Below are 14165 nucleotides of genomic sequence, written 5' to 3' on the forward strand. Positions count from 1 at the left end.
TAGAAAGACAAGTTGAACGGGATCTCCGTTTTCAGATAGACCTCTAAATCTCACGCGCTCAGGAGCAACAGTAACGGAACAACCCTCCTCTTCTCTTCTCAAGGTGTGCCCACAAGTCATCACCTAAGAGTTCACATTAAGATCTTTGTCCTTGCTTTTTTTTTCTCTACCCTCCCTAATTCTTTTCCTTTTGTGCCACATCTCTTGGCTTGCAAACTTTGCAATCGCTAGTCATCGCGGTCCATGAGCAACAGTGGGGGTGCTTTTGGCTAGAGAATGGAAAGGTGCACGATCTCCTCCCTTATCCGAGGGAGACCCCTTCTCTATCCCCTGGACACACTCCCCCCCCCCCAAGTATGTTAACCCACCCTGCGAAGATGTTTATGCCCAACTTGATTCCAGGGAAAGTATCACCCGATCTCCACCTGGAGCTTAAAAAACACAAACATTGTAATTAAGGCAGCCGTTTTTTAATTGCAGGGGGCTAATTGTACCGGAAGGGGGGGGACTGTTTGCCACCAGGCCTCCCCTGGTGTTGATTAGCGGAGGGTTCATGTATCCCCTGGTTTATTCATTAACTAGAAGGGCCCTAACTTTGCACATGCGTTTCTTTCCTCTTCCTTTTTTCCCATCCCAGCTCGTTTTAGGCTGGGGTTGCTGGGGGAACCTTGGTTTCTCAAGGCTCCGGTCCTCAACGTCCCTCCGGCATCCCTTTTTTCGGATGGAGGAGGTACAGAACGCCTTTCTCCAGAATGCCTCCGAGCGAGAAATCGCACAGACAGCCGAGGTAGTCTTCAAGGGGCCTGAAAATCCACCCCCAAATGGCTAGCAAATCTTCTGCCTCAACTCCCCGCTGGGGTTTCATGGCAAACGTTGATGCCTACAAGCCAGCGGGTGAGCAAATCCAGGTGAGAAAATGTGATGATAAACCAGTGTTGTCCAAACTTGGCCACTTTAAGATGAGTGGACTTCAACTTCCAGAATCCCCCAGCCAGCATGGCTGGCTGGGGAATTCTGGGAGTTGAAGTCCACTCATCTTAAAGTGGCCAAGTTTGGACAACACTGTGGCCTTTAAGATGTCGGCATTTTTTTTTAAGGAAAGGTCAAGAGGGAAGTGGTGTTTGGGCACAAGTTATACCAAGAGGAACAGGGCATCTGGAGAAGAGGCGCTATTAAAGCAGGACAATAATCGTTCCCTCTCCCGTTAGAAAAATGAAATTCCCATTGCCCCTCCTGTGTGGCTAGCTCATTTCAAGCCTTTCTCCTTTCTTGCCCAGCTTTGGCGGTGGTGTGGACAGTTTGGGAGGTCTTCCTTTGCCCAAAAAGCAAAGAAAGTTCTCTGCGTTCATCCCAATGGTGCTCGAAACTCAATTTCCCCACCTGGAGCGCTTCAAGGGCTGGGCGCGGGATTTCACTTGCATTTCCCCCCTCGCCCGCCAACTTGTCCTTATTCTGTTCAAAAGCATGTTGGCTTTCAAAACGTCATTCCAAGAGGATTTGGGTGGTGCATCCTTTGGGGTGAAGTGGGGTGCTCTTGTCAAGGGCAGTGTGTAAAGCTCTCTCCAACAGTGTGCAGCCTGGATCTGTTGCAACGCCTGATAGTAACACCATGATCTAGGGGGCCAAGGTTAGCCTTCCCCAATGCCAGGTGTGCAGAGAGCCCCACGGGGAGTAAATCCAATGCTAGGCCACTGAGTTGCAGCCCCTGTGAAATCAATTTGATTGGCATTTTATAAATGGGAGACCCTTCCTCCCCCCACCCCAGTCATTCAATACTTATTTAAAGAATTCAGAGGGTAGCTTGAATGGCACAGATGCCCAGCCTTCCAGAAATCTCTGCAGAAAAGACATTATCCAGTTGAGACAGAGGGGCGTTTCTATTGTGTGGAGGGGAGAAGCAGGTGGTGGTCGCCCGAGCAGAGTCTCTGTTCACCCCAGGTGAACGGATACCCGTGTTTGTGAATTGCCAGTTGGCACAAAGACAGCTGCTTCCTCGCAAATGCCCGCCAGCCAACGAACTGAAAGAAATCTGCCCTTTTGTCTTGACAACCCACCTGTACAAGTAGAGAAAAGGAAGATGGAGGGCAGGAGGAAGGAAATGGAGGCAACATCCCGTGATAAGCGGGTATGTCAGTGGCTCGGCTGTAAAAGTCCACTGACATTTTCCTCTCTGTGGCTGGTGACTGGAAAAATATCTCTTCCTCCTCCTTTTCCATCAACTGCACCAGCTCCAGAGCAGAAACGGGGATACGGCAAGGAATTATACGAGCCATTTGTCCTAATTGTGCGAGAGTTGAAAGACGATTTACCTGCAGCCTACAATTCTCTTCAGCCCATCCGATCGGGTGATGGTGACTGCTTTTTGTTAAAATCTCATGTGCCAACCCTGCTCTGGTGCCACACCACGCCTACCTCTTCATCCCCCCTCCCCAAAAAATAAAATAAAATTAAGAAGCAGCAAAGTACTGTGAATTGCCATGTTAGATTTTGCTCTCGATTATTAACCCGCCCGGGAACAGTAGAGACTTCAGATCATGCAAAACAAATGTTGCGGTTTGCCCTCCTCCCTTGGAAAAAAAATTGCATGGTGCCAAAAGAGAAAAGAGGATGAAATATCTATCAGAAATGCTAGGGTGAGTTGTGTGTGTCACAGATAAAAGGCAGGCACAAGAAAGATTCCCTATTATTATATCGGGGATAGGGTCTGTGAAAATTATTCAGATGCCTTGGCAATTAACATGTCCTGGTTTCTGCCAGAGACATTTGCGATCAGACATTGGAAAAGCTGGAGCCGGAGGGACCTCCTCGAAATCTTGGCGTTTATTATTTCTCCTCTCCTGCTCTAGAGAGCGGGGGGTCTTTCGTGCAGATGCTGAAAAATCTGCATTCAGAAAAGAAAAATGCCTCAACAGCTCAGTTCAGGGCAGACGTTCGTGGAGAGGGGGGGATAGTGAAAGAAACCCTGTGGAAATTTCACCCACAGCTGCACCCTCGCCATTCCAAACAGGGCGTACGTTGACCGAAAAGCAGGTGACACCGGAAGCCTGGTCCCAAATCGCCAACTCCTCGTGTTGCCTTTACAGGAAGGAGTTTCTGAGAGGCAAAAATAGCCCATGTTCCCCAGCCTTCAGTGAGCGTGACGTGCTAAGACAGAAAATGAACACAGCGGCCTCCAGATGGCGCTCTGTCACCACGCCAATTGCCTTCTCCAGGATGCTCACCGTACCTGGGTCTTTCCAGGTGCGGTGGACTACAGCTCCCATCCTCCCCACCAGAGGGCACCGAGGAGGGACAGGCCATCCAAAAGAAGAGACGTTTGGGTAGCCTCGTGCCTGTTTGTTCAGAGATGGTCCAACAGAATTCAGGCTCTTCAGGGCTGCGAATTAGGAACCACATTTACAGCCTTGCTCAGCCATTTTGGTACATGAAATGTAGGCCGTGCACATCCGGACCAAAACGAGAGGGAAAGGATCCGAATGGTCCCCCAAAGATCATGTAGCCTGACCCTCTGTGCAGGGGAAAAGAATCTGGATCGGCCTGCCCCTTTCGAAGTCAGCACAGATGGCATTCTCCGGAGGGAGACAATGATGGTTTCCTTTCTGATCTGCTCAAAGCTTCGGGGTGGGGCGAGAAGGGGAGAGATTTGGGGACTCTGTCAAAGATGGGCAGATAGTCACCCGGCATGGCCTTTAAATCAGAGATAAGCAACCCACGGGCCACACCTTGCTCCCCACCCATCCTGCTCTTTGCAGCCTCCAGAATGCCCAAGAACAGCCTAGTGGTAAAACAAAGGTTTCCTGAGATGCGATCCCAACTCTTCTTCTTCCTTTTGAACAAATTCAACCCATTACACGAACGGACTCAATACCTGGAGTAGTCCGCGTCCCTATTTTGAGCAACACCTCCCCCGGAGCCATCGTTTGCCATCCCCTGTCCTCTGATGGAATCGCTGTCATTGTCACATCCCCAGTGGCCTTCAGGCGCCAATTAAAAGGAGAAAACGCAGCTCGTGCCTGCTTTTAAGCACATCAACCCCCCTGAAAAACAAACAGCGTTCCCTTAGCATTTCAAAGCTCCTTTGTAGCATCTCGCTGCAAAGCGCAACTTTTCCCGCACTGCCCGACAACACAAACAAGGAAGTGTGTGTATGTGGGGGGTGTGTGACAGCTAATAGCAATCAGCCATCAATAGCCGTTGATGTTCTTTGCCCCTGCCCGTTTCCTATTCTCCCTGCCACAATCCAAGCCCAACCCTTGTGAAAAGAGGGGTGCCTTGAACGCCCCCCCCACGTCAGCCTCGCCTCTCTTTTCGAGAATTTGCCCAAGTGACGGAAAACGGGGCCACCCTAATCGGGGCTCATGATGAACACTTCCAGGCCCCCAAGGTGAAAAACACCAGGCCTTCGGATGCTGCTAGGTGGGTGGGTGGGGAATTAAAAAAAAAATCTATCTAAAACCAAGCAATCAATGATGGCTACAAGGGTAAGATGTCCTTGGGCTCCTGTCAGCTAATTTATTGCCATTACTCAGAGATGTAACTATCAAAAGGACGCTGGGATGCTTTTCAGCACCTTCATAAAAGCTTAATTTACTACTTCATCTTCCCAGCCTGGCTCGGCCCACAAACGCTTTCTGACATGCGGAAGGCTTTGGAAGGCTGGAGCCGGGAAAGCAGAGAGACAAATCTGTCCCTCCACAGCTTCGTACACATTGATTAACCCGGTTGAGTTTCTGAGGGCAGCTAAACGTTTGGAGCTGAAACGGCGTCCCGATGAAGGCTGCCACGTGTGGCTCCGAGGGGTCTTTCACTGGGCCGGCGGGGCTGTTCTCTGTAAGCCAGCTGTTGGGGCTTCAGAGGGGAGGAATGTGTTGGAAAAGCGAAAGGGATTTTTTTTTTTAAGGAAGAGGCTAAAGGGGTGCAAAATCAGGTGGCTTCAGCCCTGTCCACCGCTACCAAATGTTCATCCCAGGGAGGTCCACATGGGGGTCCAAGAAGTCCAGATGGTGGCCCCGATCATGAGATCAAAGCCTGTCCTTTTTTGACCCTCCCCTGTGGGTTCGTTCCCAGGGATTACCCCAGAGAGACTGGCGTTCTCAAAAAGAACAAAAATCAGACTTTTGGGGCTCCTTTTTCTGATTTGGGAGGATCAAGATGCCTCCCTTCCTCCAATCTCTACGAAAGAACAAAAAGGAGAATGCTGTATCGTGCCTTGCACCTCTTTAGGGGATGATGGGATCTGTGGCTCCTCTTTCATTATAGTCCTGTTGGTGTTACTTCCCTGTTTATGTATCTCACAATATTATCAATCTGTTGGCTTTATACAACGTGTTCATACTGCAGTTCGGTCGACACAACAGCCCTGTGAGGTGGGTTAGGCGGAGAGGCACAGAGGTCCCAATTGGTCCCAAGTCACTTAGTCAGTTTCATGGCTGAGTCGCATTTGAATCTGGGCCTCCCTACTCTTAACCTAACCACGATCCTCATTTGACTTTTCTTCTACGAACATTTCTTCTGTCTGAATTGGCAGCGATAAAAGGACAGACTAACCATCTTGAGAAATGTGAATCTAAATATTATTTCAGTTCAACGTTGGGAGAAAGGATTTGGAAGCCACCGAGCAAACAAACCCAGCACACGTCTCCAAAAATCTTTCCCCCCCTCCATCTGCTCCTTTATGGCTAGGCTCCGAAAATATGTCGGTGGGTATTTTCTGATTAACTCGTGCAAAATTCCAAAAACCCACGACGGAAGACGCTCGCTGTCTGCCTTCTCTACCCCCGGGCATTTTGCTTTTGTAGGATGCGATGCAGAGACTGTCACCGGCATTCAATAAATAATCAAGATTTGGAGAAAGATCTCTCCTCCCCTCTCCAAATCTTCTTTACTGCTTTTGCTAATGATCCACGATGTGGGCAATAAACAACCTATTTGAAGGCCTTGGTCAGGCCTTTATTCCCCGAGAACCCTTTCTTTCTTTCTTTCTTTCTTTCTTTCTTTCTTTCTTTCTTTCTTTCTTTCTTTCTTTCTTTCTTTCTTTCTTTCTTTCTTTCTTTCTTTCTTTCTTTCTTTCTTTCTTTCTTATCTCTCAGGCCTTATCTTTACCCCACCAGTAGTCCTAGATACCGCTAACAGCTGAATCCAGGTTCAGCTCAGATGCACACGCGTACACACCCTCTTGCAGGAAAAAAGGCATCGAATCGAGCAGACCCAGTGGGTGGGGATGGTGCTGTGCTTGGAGGAAGATTAGACAGAGCAGGACGTGGGGAAGGAATGTTAATTTAACCCACAGAAAATTCACCGGCACGGGAGGGAGAACCGCAGAACGTCCAAAGAGATCACCCAGCCAGCCGCCCTGATCGATGCGTTCCTGGCGTGCAGAGGGGTGGCAGAATGACCACCTGCTATTCAGACTGTTCTTGGGGCCACTTTAAAGATTAAAAAAAAAAGTTAGGGGTTCAATGGGTGCCCAACCAGAGCATTTTCGGGGCAGACAGGCAAACAGAACACAGGCTGGCTGGCTTTCTCTGACAGGATGAGAAGCTGATCTCTTTAAATTATTGGAGGAAGTTCGTAGATGCCCATTTTATGAAATCCTGTTTATCTGGTAATATATTTGTTCTCTTTTCCTCTCCTTTGCTAATGCATAATGCATTACTTCTCTTCCTCTCTCTTTGGCGATGCATAAAGCACACCCTCGCCCAGATAGACTACTCCTGAGCCTGGAAGCACCATGCACAGTCTGCCAAGGAAACAGAGCCTCCAATCTTTGGGGGCTCCTCAAAGCTCCTTTCAACACTACTGAAGCCCCTCAACCCAAGGGCATCTTGGGGTCTTCCACGCTGCGAGCAACACAGTGCTTTATTTTTCCAGATAGACAACTCTTAATATGTCAACAGGAGGCTCGTGTCTAAAGGATGAACCGCAGCCAGCCTTTGGCATCCCAAAACCATCTCTTTAACTGTCTCCAGTGCGCAGAAGGATCTCCCACCCGTTCCTTGACGCCTTTCTGCCTTGTCAGCTTCTGTAATTGAGAATTCAGCGGAAACAGCAAAGGCGCAGCCCGCCGGCTTTCACCGTCAGACAGGCCGTCCACGTATTTCAAGTTTATGCGACATCTTCCCGCAGCCAGGCTGTCTACAAGCCCCTTCGCGCCACCAATCTTTCCTGCTGTCAACTCTCCATCCACCTGGCAGCAGGAGCCAAGGGAGGAAGGAAGAGGAAACGACAAAAAAGCTGGACCGGAGTTGCAGAAAAGGCTCTGCTCGGACACCGAATGGTCCGTTCAATCATTTCCTAACCACACGAGCTTAAAAGAGGAGCGAGCCCCCCAAAAGGTTTTTTTCAGCAGCGCCTTTCCCCTTCTTTAAATGACATTGCTGAGGGACAGGAGCTCGGGGTCGGGGTGGAGGTTGGCACGGGGGACCTGTCTGATTCTGGGACGCCAGCACAACTCTCCACCTGGTCTTTTCCATGTCATTCAGAGGCGCGGATCTTATGAAAAAGCCTACCCCGTTGGACCACGGTGGCATTGCCATAAACAGCACGAAAGAAGCGTAAGGTTTCCCATACGCCTTGCTTTTAAAAGGATCAAACATGGAGGGGAAAAAAGATACACAGCAAATGCCCCATCCTTTCCCTACAATGGGTCAAGACAGACCCTATTCCTTGCTCCAGCGTCCAATTCGCCTCCCCCGAGCTTGTGGCAAGTATTTCTAGGGCAGATTCTTTTTAGGTTGAAAAAGGAAAAGGAAAGTAACCGGGAGGCCAAGGGCTGGAGTGTTGGAATTTCCTACCCAGAAATTTTAACCAGTTGGTGGAGCTTCCAAGTCGCCTTGAAAAGCTCTTTAGTAAAGGTCAGCGGTTCAGCTGTTTACTGAAACGGCCACATCAGCTTCTTCCTGGGAAAACAGCCTTTTGTAAAATTGAAATTAAGAGGGAGAGTTGGCGCGAGGGAAGAGTTGGAGCCCAACCCCTGCTGACATTGCTCATTTTTTTCCAAGCAAGTTTGAGTTCTGTCCTGCTTCTGTGTCAGTTTCTGGCTGGAGGAACACTTCCTCCTGCAGGCCGCCGATTCCTCCATCAGTCTGTCCAGATCCCTTTTTTGAAAATCAATTTTGATTAAAGGAGTTTTGTGCAAAGTAAAAACAATACAAACTTAAAGAAAAAAGAAAGTAAAGTGATAAGAGAAAAGAAGTGAAAGAAAAAAGACAAAAAGGGGGGGGAAGAAAAATATTAAAAAGTGGCTTCTGATCTTCTTTACAGCAGTTATAAATACATTTATATTTTATCCTCTCTAAGGTTACATCGTAATTTTCTTCTTTCCATAATCTACCCTTTCTAATCATCACACGTATAAATCACAAGTTCATTTTTTCCCGTTTTCAGCAAAAAAAATCCATACGGGGTTTCCTGTCACTGACAAATGTAGTTATTGACTTTTCCCTAATCAAACAAGTCAATTTTGCCATCTCGGCAAATTCTGTTCTCTTCACCGACTGTTCCTCCATTGTGGGTATTTCAGAGCCTTTCCATCTTCGCGCGTATAATAATCTCGCTGCAGCTTCCATGTACAAAAACAGCTGTCCGCAAGTCTCTTCTCATTATCTGTCCATTAGTCCCAGCCAGAAAAGTTCTGGTTTCAGTTGAATATTAGTCTTTAAAATTCTCTGTATCACTGTGTGTATCTGAACCCCAAATCTGTCCAGATTCCTCTTCCAACCATCTAAGTTGGTGGGCCTCTCTGCATCGGGGAGCAGCAAACTTCATTGTCTCGGTGGGCACATTTTGGTACACGCAGCTGCGTTTTCTGCAAGCAGCCTTCACTAGCATTCCCGCTGACCATGTCGGCAGCCATCCCTGTTTTCCTTAATTATTCAGCCAGGTGGCCAGTTGCAGGGCAAAGCTTACAGAAGCCCAGAATCTGATATCCTGCTCTATTCCACTTTGCTTGGGGATTCAGGAAGGGCGAAGCTGCATCAGGAGGTGAGCGGAAGAAATGCTTCCCCAAGCATTCAATCTGCAGAGGAGGAGGAGGAGGAGAGGGGATCACAAATTCCTAATCAGTGGCCTGGACTTTACAATGAGATGGAGCAAACTGGCCATGTTGCCTAACAATGGTGGAAGAGATACCGCTGTTTTGGACCATAAAGCCCAGAGCAGATTTACTTTGAAAACGGCAATCTTTGGCTGGGATCTGAAATCCACATAGGCCTTTGGATCAGGACTGTGATCTTAGGGTGATTTCTCAGACGTTTTGGCCTGCAAAGACGCCACTCTCTTTGGCCTTGCTCAATGGAACAGGCGATGCTATTGCCCAGCTACACCCACCGGTAGTGGAGAGACCCTCGGGTGCTCACAAGAGAAGGCTGCTGTTTTGTGACCAGTTGCTGCCCCCCAAGCAATTAACCCCAACCTGGAAAGGATGTTTTGGTATCTCCTCGGATTCCCGAGAGAGACATGATAAAAGCAACAAATTCAAAGGAAAACCCCGTGTTGTAAAACTGGCAGCTTCTTATGAGCCCAATAGGAAAATACACCCAAGATGTTCATGAGCAAGCCTATGCCGAATGCCACAGCTCTGCCTGCCTTTCTGTACATGCTCAGGGGTGATGCTCGCAGAGACAAGGATCCGGGAAGAGAACAGCGACAGGAAATGCTTAAAACTGGAACTCTCTTTGGGGCTTCACCTTCTCCCATTTCCCATTTACAATGTTCGCCATCATGGTTTTGGATGTCCTGCCCCCTGCTTGCAACGAGCAGGATGCAAAACATTTCAAATTTCAAACGTCTCGAGGTCAAAGCACTCCGTCTTGTGTTCGATAGGCTCTGTATCGGGCTGGAAGCACCTTGTTCTGAGTTCGAAACAGCCGTTCTGAGCTTAGCAGAAGCGTTCTGGGCTCAGAAGGGCCCCATTTTAACTTGAAGCGCCTGATTCAAACACGAAATACTTCTGGGATCGCTAGAACTCTTGGGGCGAGATCAGGGCGCCCCATTTTGACCTCGAAACAATGCACACCCCTAATCCTAAACCTCCCAGGGCCATTTTCTCTTCCTTAATTCAGAGCTTGTGTGTTCTCCTGAGCCTGCAAATTCTCCCACTGCGCGGTTTCTCCTCCTGCTGAAAAATCCACGCCACCCAGGCTTTTTAAATCTTTCCCTAACACATTTCTCCCTTTTCATTACATGCAGCGTCTGTTCTGCACATCCAGCGACAACAGCTCTGGAAAGGTGGTCTCAGTAGAAATGGTTAAATTATTAAATCTATTTAAAAACAAACCAACCAACTTAAACTCCCCAAAGGAAGTGCTAATGAAGGCATGAACTTAATGGAAGTTGAGGCAGTTGCCAAGACACACAGTCAAATCCAAACGTACAACCCTGAGCCGATACAATGCTGTGGTTAGATCTTGAATCGGCAAGCGGGTGATGTAAATCTATCAGAAGGAAAACAATCATTAATTTTAATAACACCTAGCATTTCTGTGTATCGAGTGGAATTTTCAGCACCGAGACGAGGGTTTCTCCTCCTGAGAGACATCAAAGACAAATTAAAACCTGCTTTCTTTAAATATAAATGGAAAAAGTAGCTTGCCTGGGTTTTTAAAATGCAGCAGATGTTAGCATAACGTAAGAGAATAGTCAGCCTGTTCTCCAATGGAATAAATTAGGTATTTCCACATGTCGGCCTTTGCAAATCTGGCCCAGTGTGTACATTAACTGTGGGTCTCGAGATCAACCTGTTTGAATGTTTAATTTTTATTTGCAACCAAGGAAAGCATGCTTTTGGAAGTTACGATCAACTTAAATGCGGGGCCGCTTTCCAGACCTTAGTTAACAGTTAAGCAACGTTCAAGCACTAAGAATCGCCATGCTAAATAAATAAATAAACCCTCCACCCTTGTAGGAACAGTCACTTCTGACGAAAGCAACACTGATGGTTTATATCCTGTTTAATATAATGTCTGTTTCCATCCCCTCTCCCGCAATGCAGCCAAACTCAAATTGGTGTAAAAAGGAAATGCACAAATATTACATCTTGAATCCGACCAATGCAAGATAATAAACCAAGTGCGTTGAATGAAAGGGGAAGAGCAGGAAAAATTAGAGGGTTATTCTTCACTCTGGCTACAAAGAATGAATAAGGCAAAATGTATAATCTGACTGGGCCACAGACAGTCAAGAATGTATCCTACAAAACCGAATAAATTCCCTTTCTCTGCTCATATTAACAGTTAGAGGTTCGTTGGCTTTTCCAGACAGTTTCAACGGGTCTGACTTGATTATTAACAAGAATTAACGTTCACACTTCAGATGCTCAATGTGTATACCAGGCTAGCAATTTTCAAATTTACTCACATCTCCGCTTCTTCCTTTTACGCATTTGCAAAGATCTACATCTCCAAGTTTGACAGATTTGCCAATTTCACTTCCCCGCCTCGGATTGGTCAGTTTCAGTTTCTCATTTTTCTCACTCCTGAATTTAGTCGGCCCCATTCCCCTCATGGCCTGAACAGGTTGTTTCCAAGTTCACACTTGCACATTTTTATCCACTTCTGTGCCTGTTTTCCCCAACGTACACACTTCCGTGAACAGTTCCTGCAGAACCTAACACCATTTTTGCACACGCCTTCTTCAGATGGAATGCATTTTTGTCTATTACTTTTACAAACGTTCATATGATTTTTTTTACAGCTGTACACCTGGTTATAAAAGGGGCCTTTTATAGGGGCCTAAATGTATTTGTTAACAAATGCAAAATCAGGTCATTTTTCATAGGAACTAAACAAAGTTCTTCTGCTCAAATCAATCAGCCTTACCTGTCGCTGTCTTCTGAATTTTTCAAAGGCTGCCTGCATGGACTCAGTTTCTTCCCTCTGAGCCTTCTCTTCATCATTGTCCCCTCCAAAATACACAGTAAAGGCACAGAAATTTCTTTTCCTCTCCTGTTCCATGCTGCTTCCAAACGGTGCTCTGCAAAAAAAGATCCAATGTTCACAGGTTGGAAACACCACGATTCTTCCCCCGTAAACACTAAACAGTTTGGATCCAGGTTATTCAAAAAACCTTATAATTTCACCATATAGTTTTGAAGTATGTTAACATTCCCTTGTGCAGCAGCTGTTGAGCCAGATCAGTTTGAAGTGTTCAAGAAACAGGGACTTCTTAGTGATGGCTGCAAAACAGATGTTTTTTGTGAATCACCAAAAAAACATAATAACAAATTTGGGAGTCTAACCTTAACTGCTCATCTGCTTTTCCTGGTTTTATCAAATACCTGCATGTTCTTTATCAAATACCTGCTTTGTTCTTGACCTTGTGGACAATATTGTTTTAGAAGACTGGACAATTTTGCTGATACATTTGGGCAATGACTGACATCTAGGCTTTACTACTGCTGTTCAGAACACAAAATGTGTGAGTTTGGGGTGGGGTGCGTGTGGGGAGGACCTTTGGAAAGCAACAGCAATATAGTAGTTTAATTGCGGCTGAAATGATCAGGACAGAAGTTCACTGCTCAAGTTAATGGAATAAACTACTACTTTTTTGTTTTTTTAAACCAGGCAGAAAAACACTTAAATCAGTTTGGGCCTCATTACACAGATAATTAAAATTTCACTCAGTCGAGCACAAGAGCAATAGACTAGTTTATTAAAATACCTGGAAAACGGCCGTGGTGTATTCTCTGGAGAACTGAATGGTGTTTTGAAAACCCTAAACTACATAGCCAGGCACAAATATTACACAGTAAAACCGTGGGGCAGGCAGAAGTGGGGGAAAGGGACTTTAAGTTTAGACGACTTTGGGTCTCTTCAAATTCCAAGCCACTATTTCTGTGGAGTTTTGCTTTTGTTATTTCAAAGCATCTCCAGCCCCTTTACGCATGGAGAGCGCTTAAAACTCAATAAAACTCAAACGTTTCCACTGTGCACTTTTTCTCCGCCAATGGAGTACGTTTCAATTTGTTTTGCCAATGGCCGATGTAACAGAACATTAAGCAAATCCTGCTCTTTGCAATGTTCTGATTTTTGTAGAGGTTTTGTTCCTTGCTCCGATATGTATAATTTTTGGTCTTTCTCTCTACAAAATGTTGAGCTGGTCAACTTCCAGAGAGTTCCAAATTTCAAAGTTGTTTGGTGTAGTTGTGAGTGCGGAGAGCCGGGTTCAGGGACACCCTCTGCCGTGGAGACTTTGGACCAGTTACTATCCCGCCACCCACACGACCTCACAGGAGTGTTGTGATGGTAAAATCAAGAGTCACAACCTTGAACACTTAAAGATAAGGCAGGATCTAAGCCCAATGCATGCATACATTTATTTATATAATATACATTTGTATTGGTCCAGTGAGCAAGCAAGAATTGAAGTTAATAGGGGAGGGAGGAGCCTGAGAAGTTATAGGAGGAGCCAAAACAGGACAGGCGGGGCCACCCAATTGGGGGCAGAGTCAGAGGTTGAATTTCCCCGGCCTTCAACTGAAAGTCCATCTGAAAGTCCATCTAGGGGTATTTGTGGCCATCTTTTGATTTGGAAGAAACCACATTGGGAGGGGGGAGGTCTGGCGGCTGTGAAGAAGTCATCGGCAATAGAAATTTTGCAAATGCAAGATTGCAAAGGCGGTGTCTCTCTCCAACTAGGATTCACAGGCTCATCGATGCCCCCCAAAAGAGCTGTAGTCTAATGATATGTCATGCAGGAGGCTGACCCCCCATTACTTGAAGACTAGCAGCGATATACCCACCCAGTCAGAAAACAGATGTCTTCCTTGCTTGGCTAAGGAGATTTCAAACATACAGATTAAAAACAAGAGCGCTGGAAACCTTGTCTCTGATGGCACCAGCTGTTTGATTCCAAGCCACTGGTGGATGGCAATACAAGTTTTCCAGGAGGCTGTGTGTATGTCTCTGGTTCAAAAAATAGGAAGTTTTTATAATAATCTATGGATTATACAAGACTTTGCATGGGAGAGGTCTTAATTTTTAAGGGGTCATCTGTTTGAGGCTGTGGAGGCCTTGGTCCTCTGAGATCTCCTCCAAGACTCCACCTTCTGCTCCCTCTGTGTCCAAAGCAAACCCTGAAAATGTCTGGCTCCACAAAGAAAAGCAGTAGGCTAAGGGACAGATATCTCCAACTTTTTTTGCTGTGCCTTGTCTTGTGGGAATAATCCC

The 14165-nt window shown here is 46.5% G+C and overlaps 1 protein-coding gene across 1 annotated transcript in view; it reads right to left on the reverse strand.

The window, feature by feature from the left end:
- Positions 1–11951, reverse strand: part of TTLL10 (tubulin tyrosine ligase like 10) — an 89251-nt gene extending 77300 nt beyond the window's left edge. Inside the window, exon 1 of the mRNA XM_088137006.1 lies at positions 11817–11951. Coding sequence (XP_087993132.1) covers positions 11817–11951 — 135 coding nt within the window. The remainder of the gene's footprint in view (positions 1–11816) is intronic.
- Between the last annotated feature and the right edge of the window lie 2214 nt (positions 11952–14165).

Source organism: Python bivittatus, unplaced genomic scaffold, assembly GCF_059951505.1.
Source record: "Python bivittatus isolate LINGU-HERP-01145 unplaced genomic scaffold, Pbiv_v1 ctg000090_np1212, whole genome shotgun sequence".
Lineage (NCBI taxonomy): Eukaryota > Metazoa > Chordata > Lepidosauria > Squamata > Pythonidae > Python > Python bivittatus.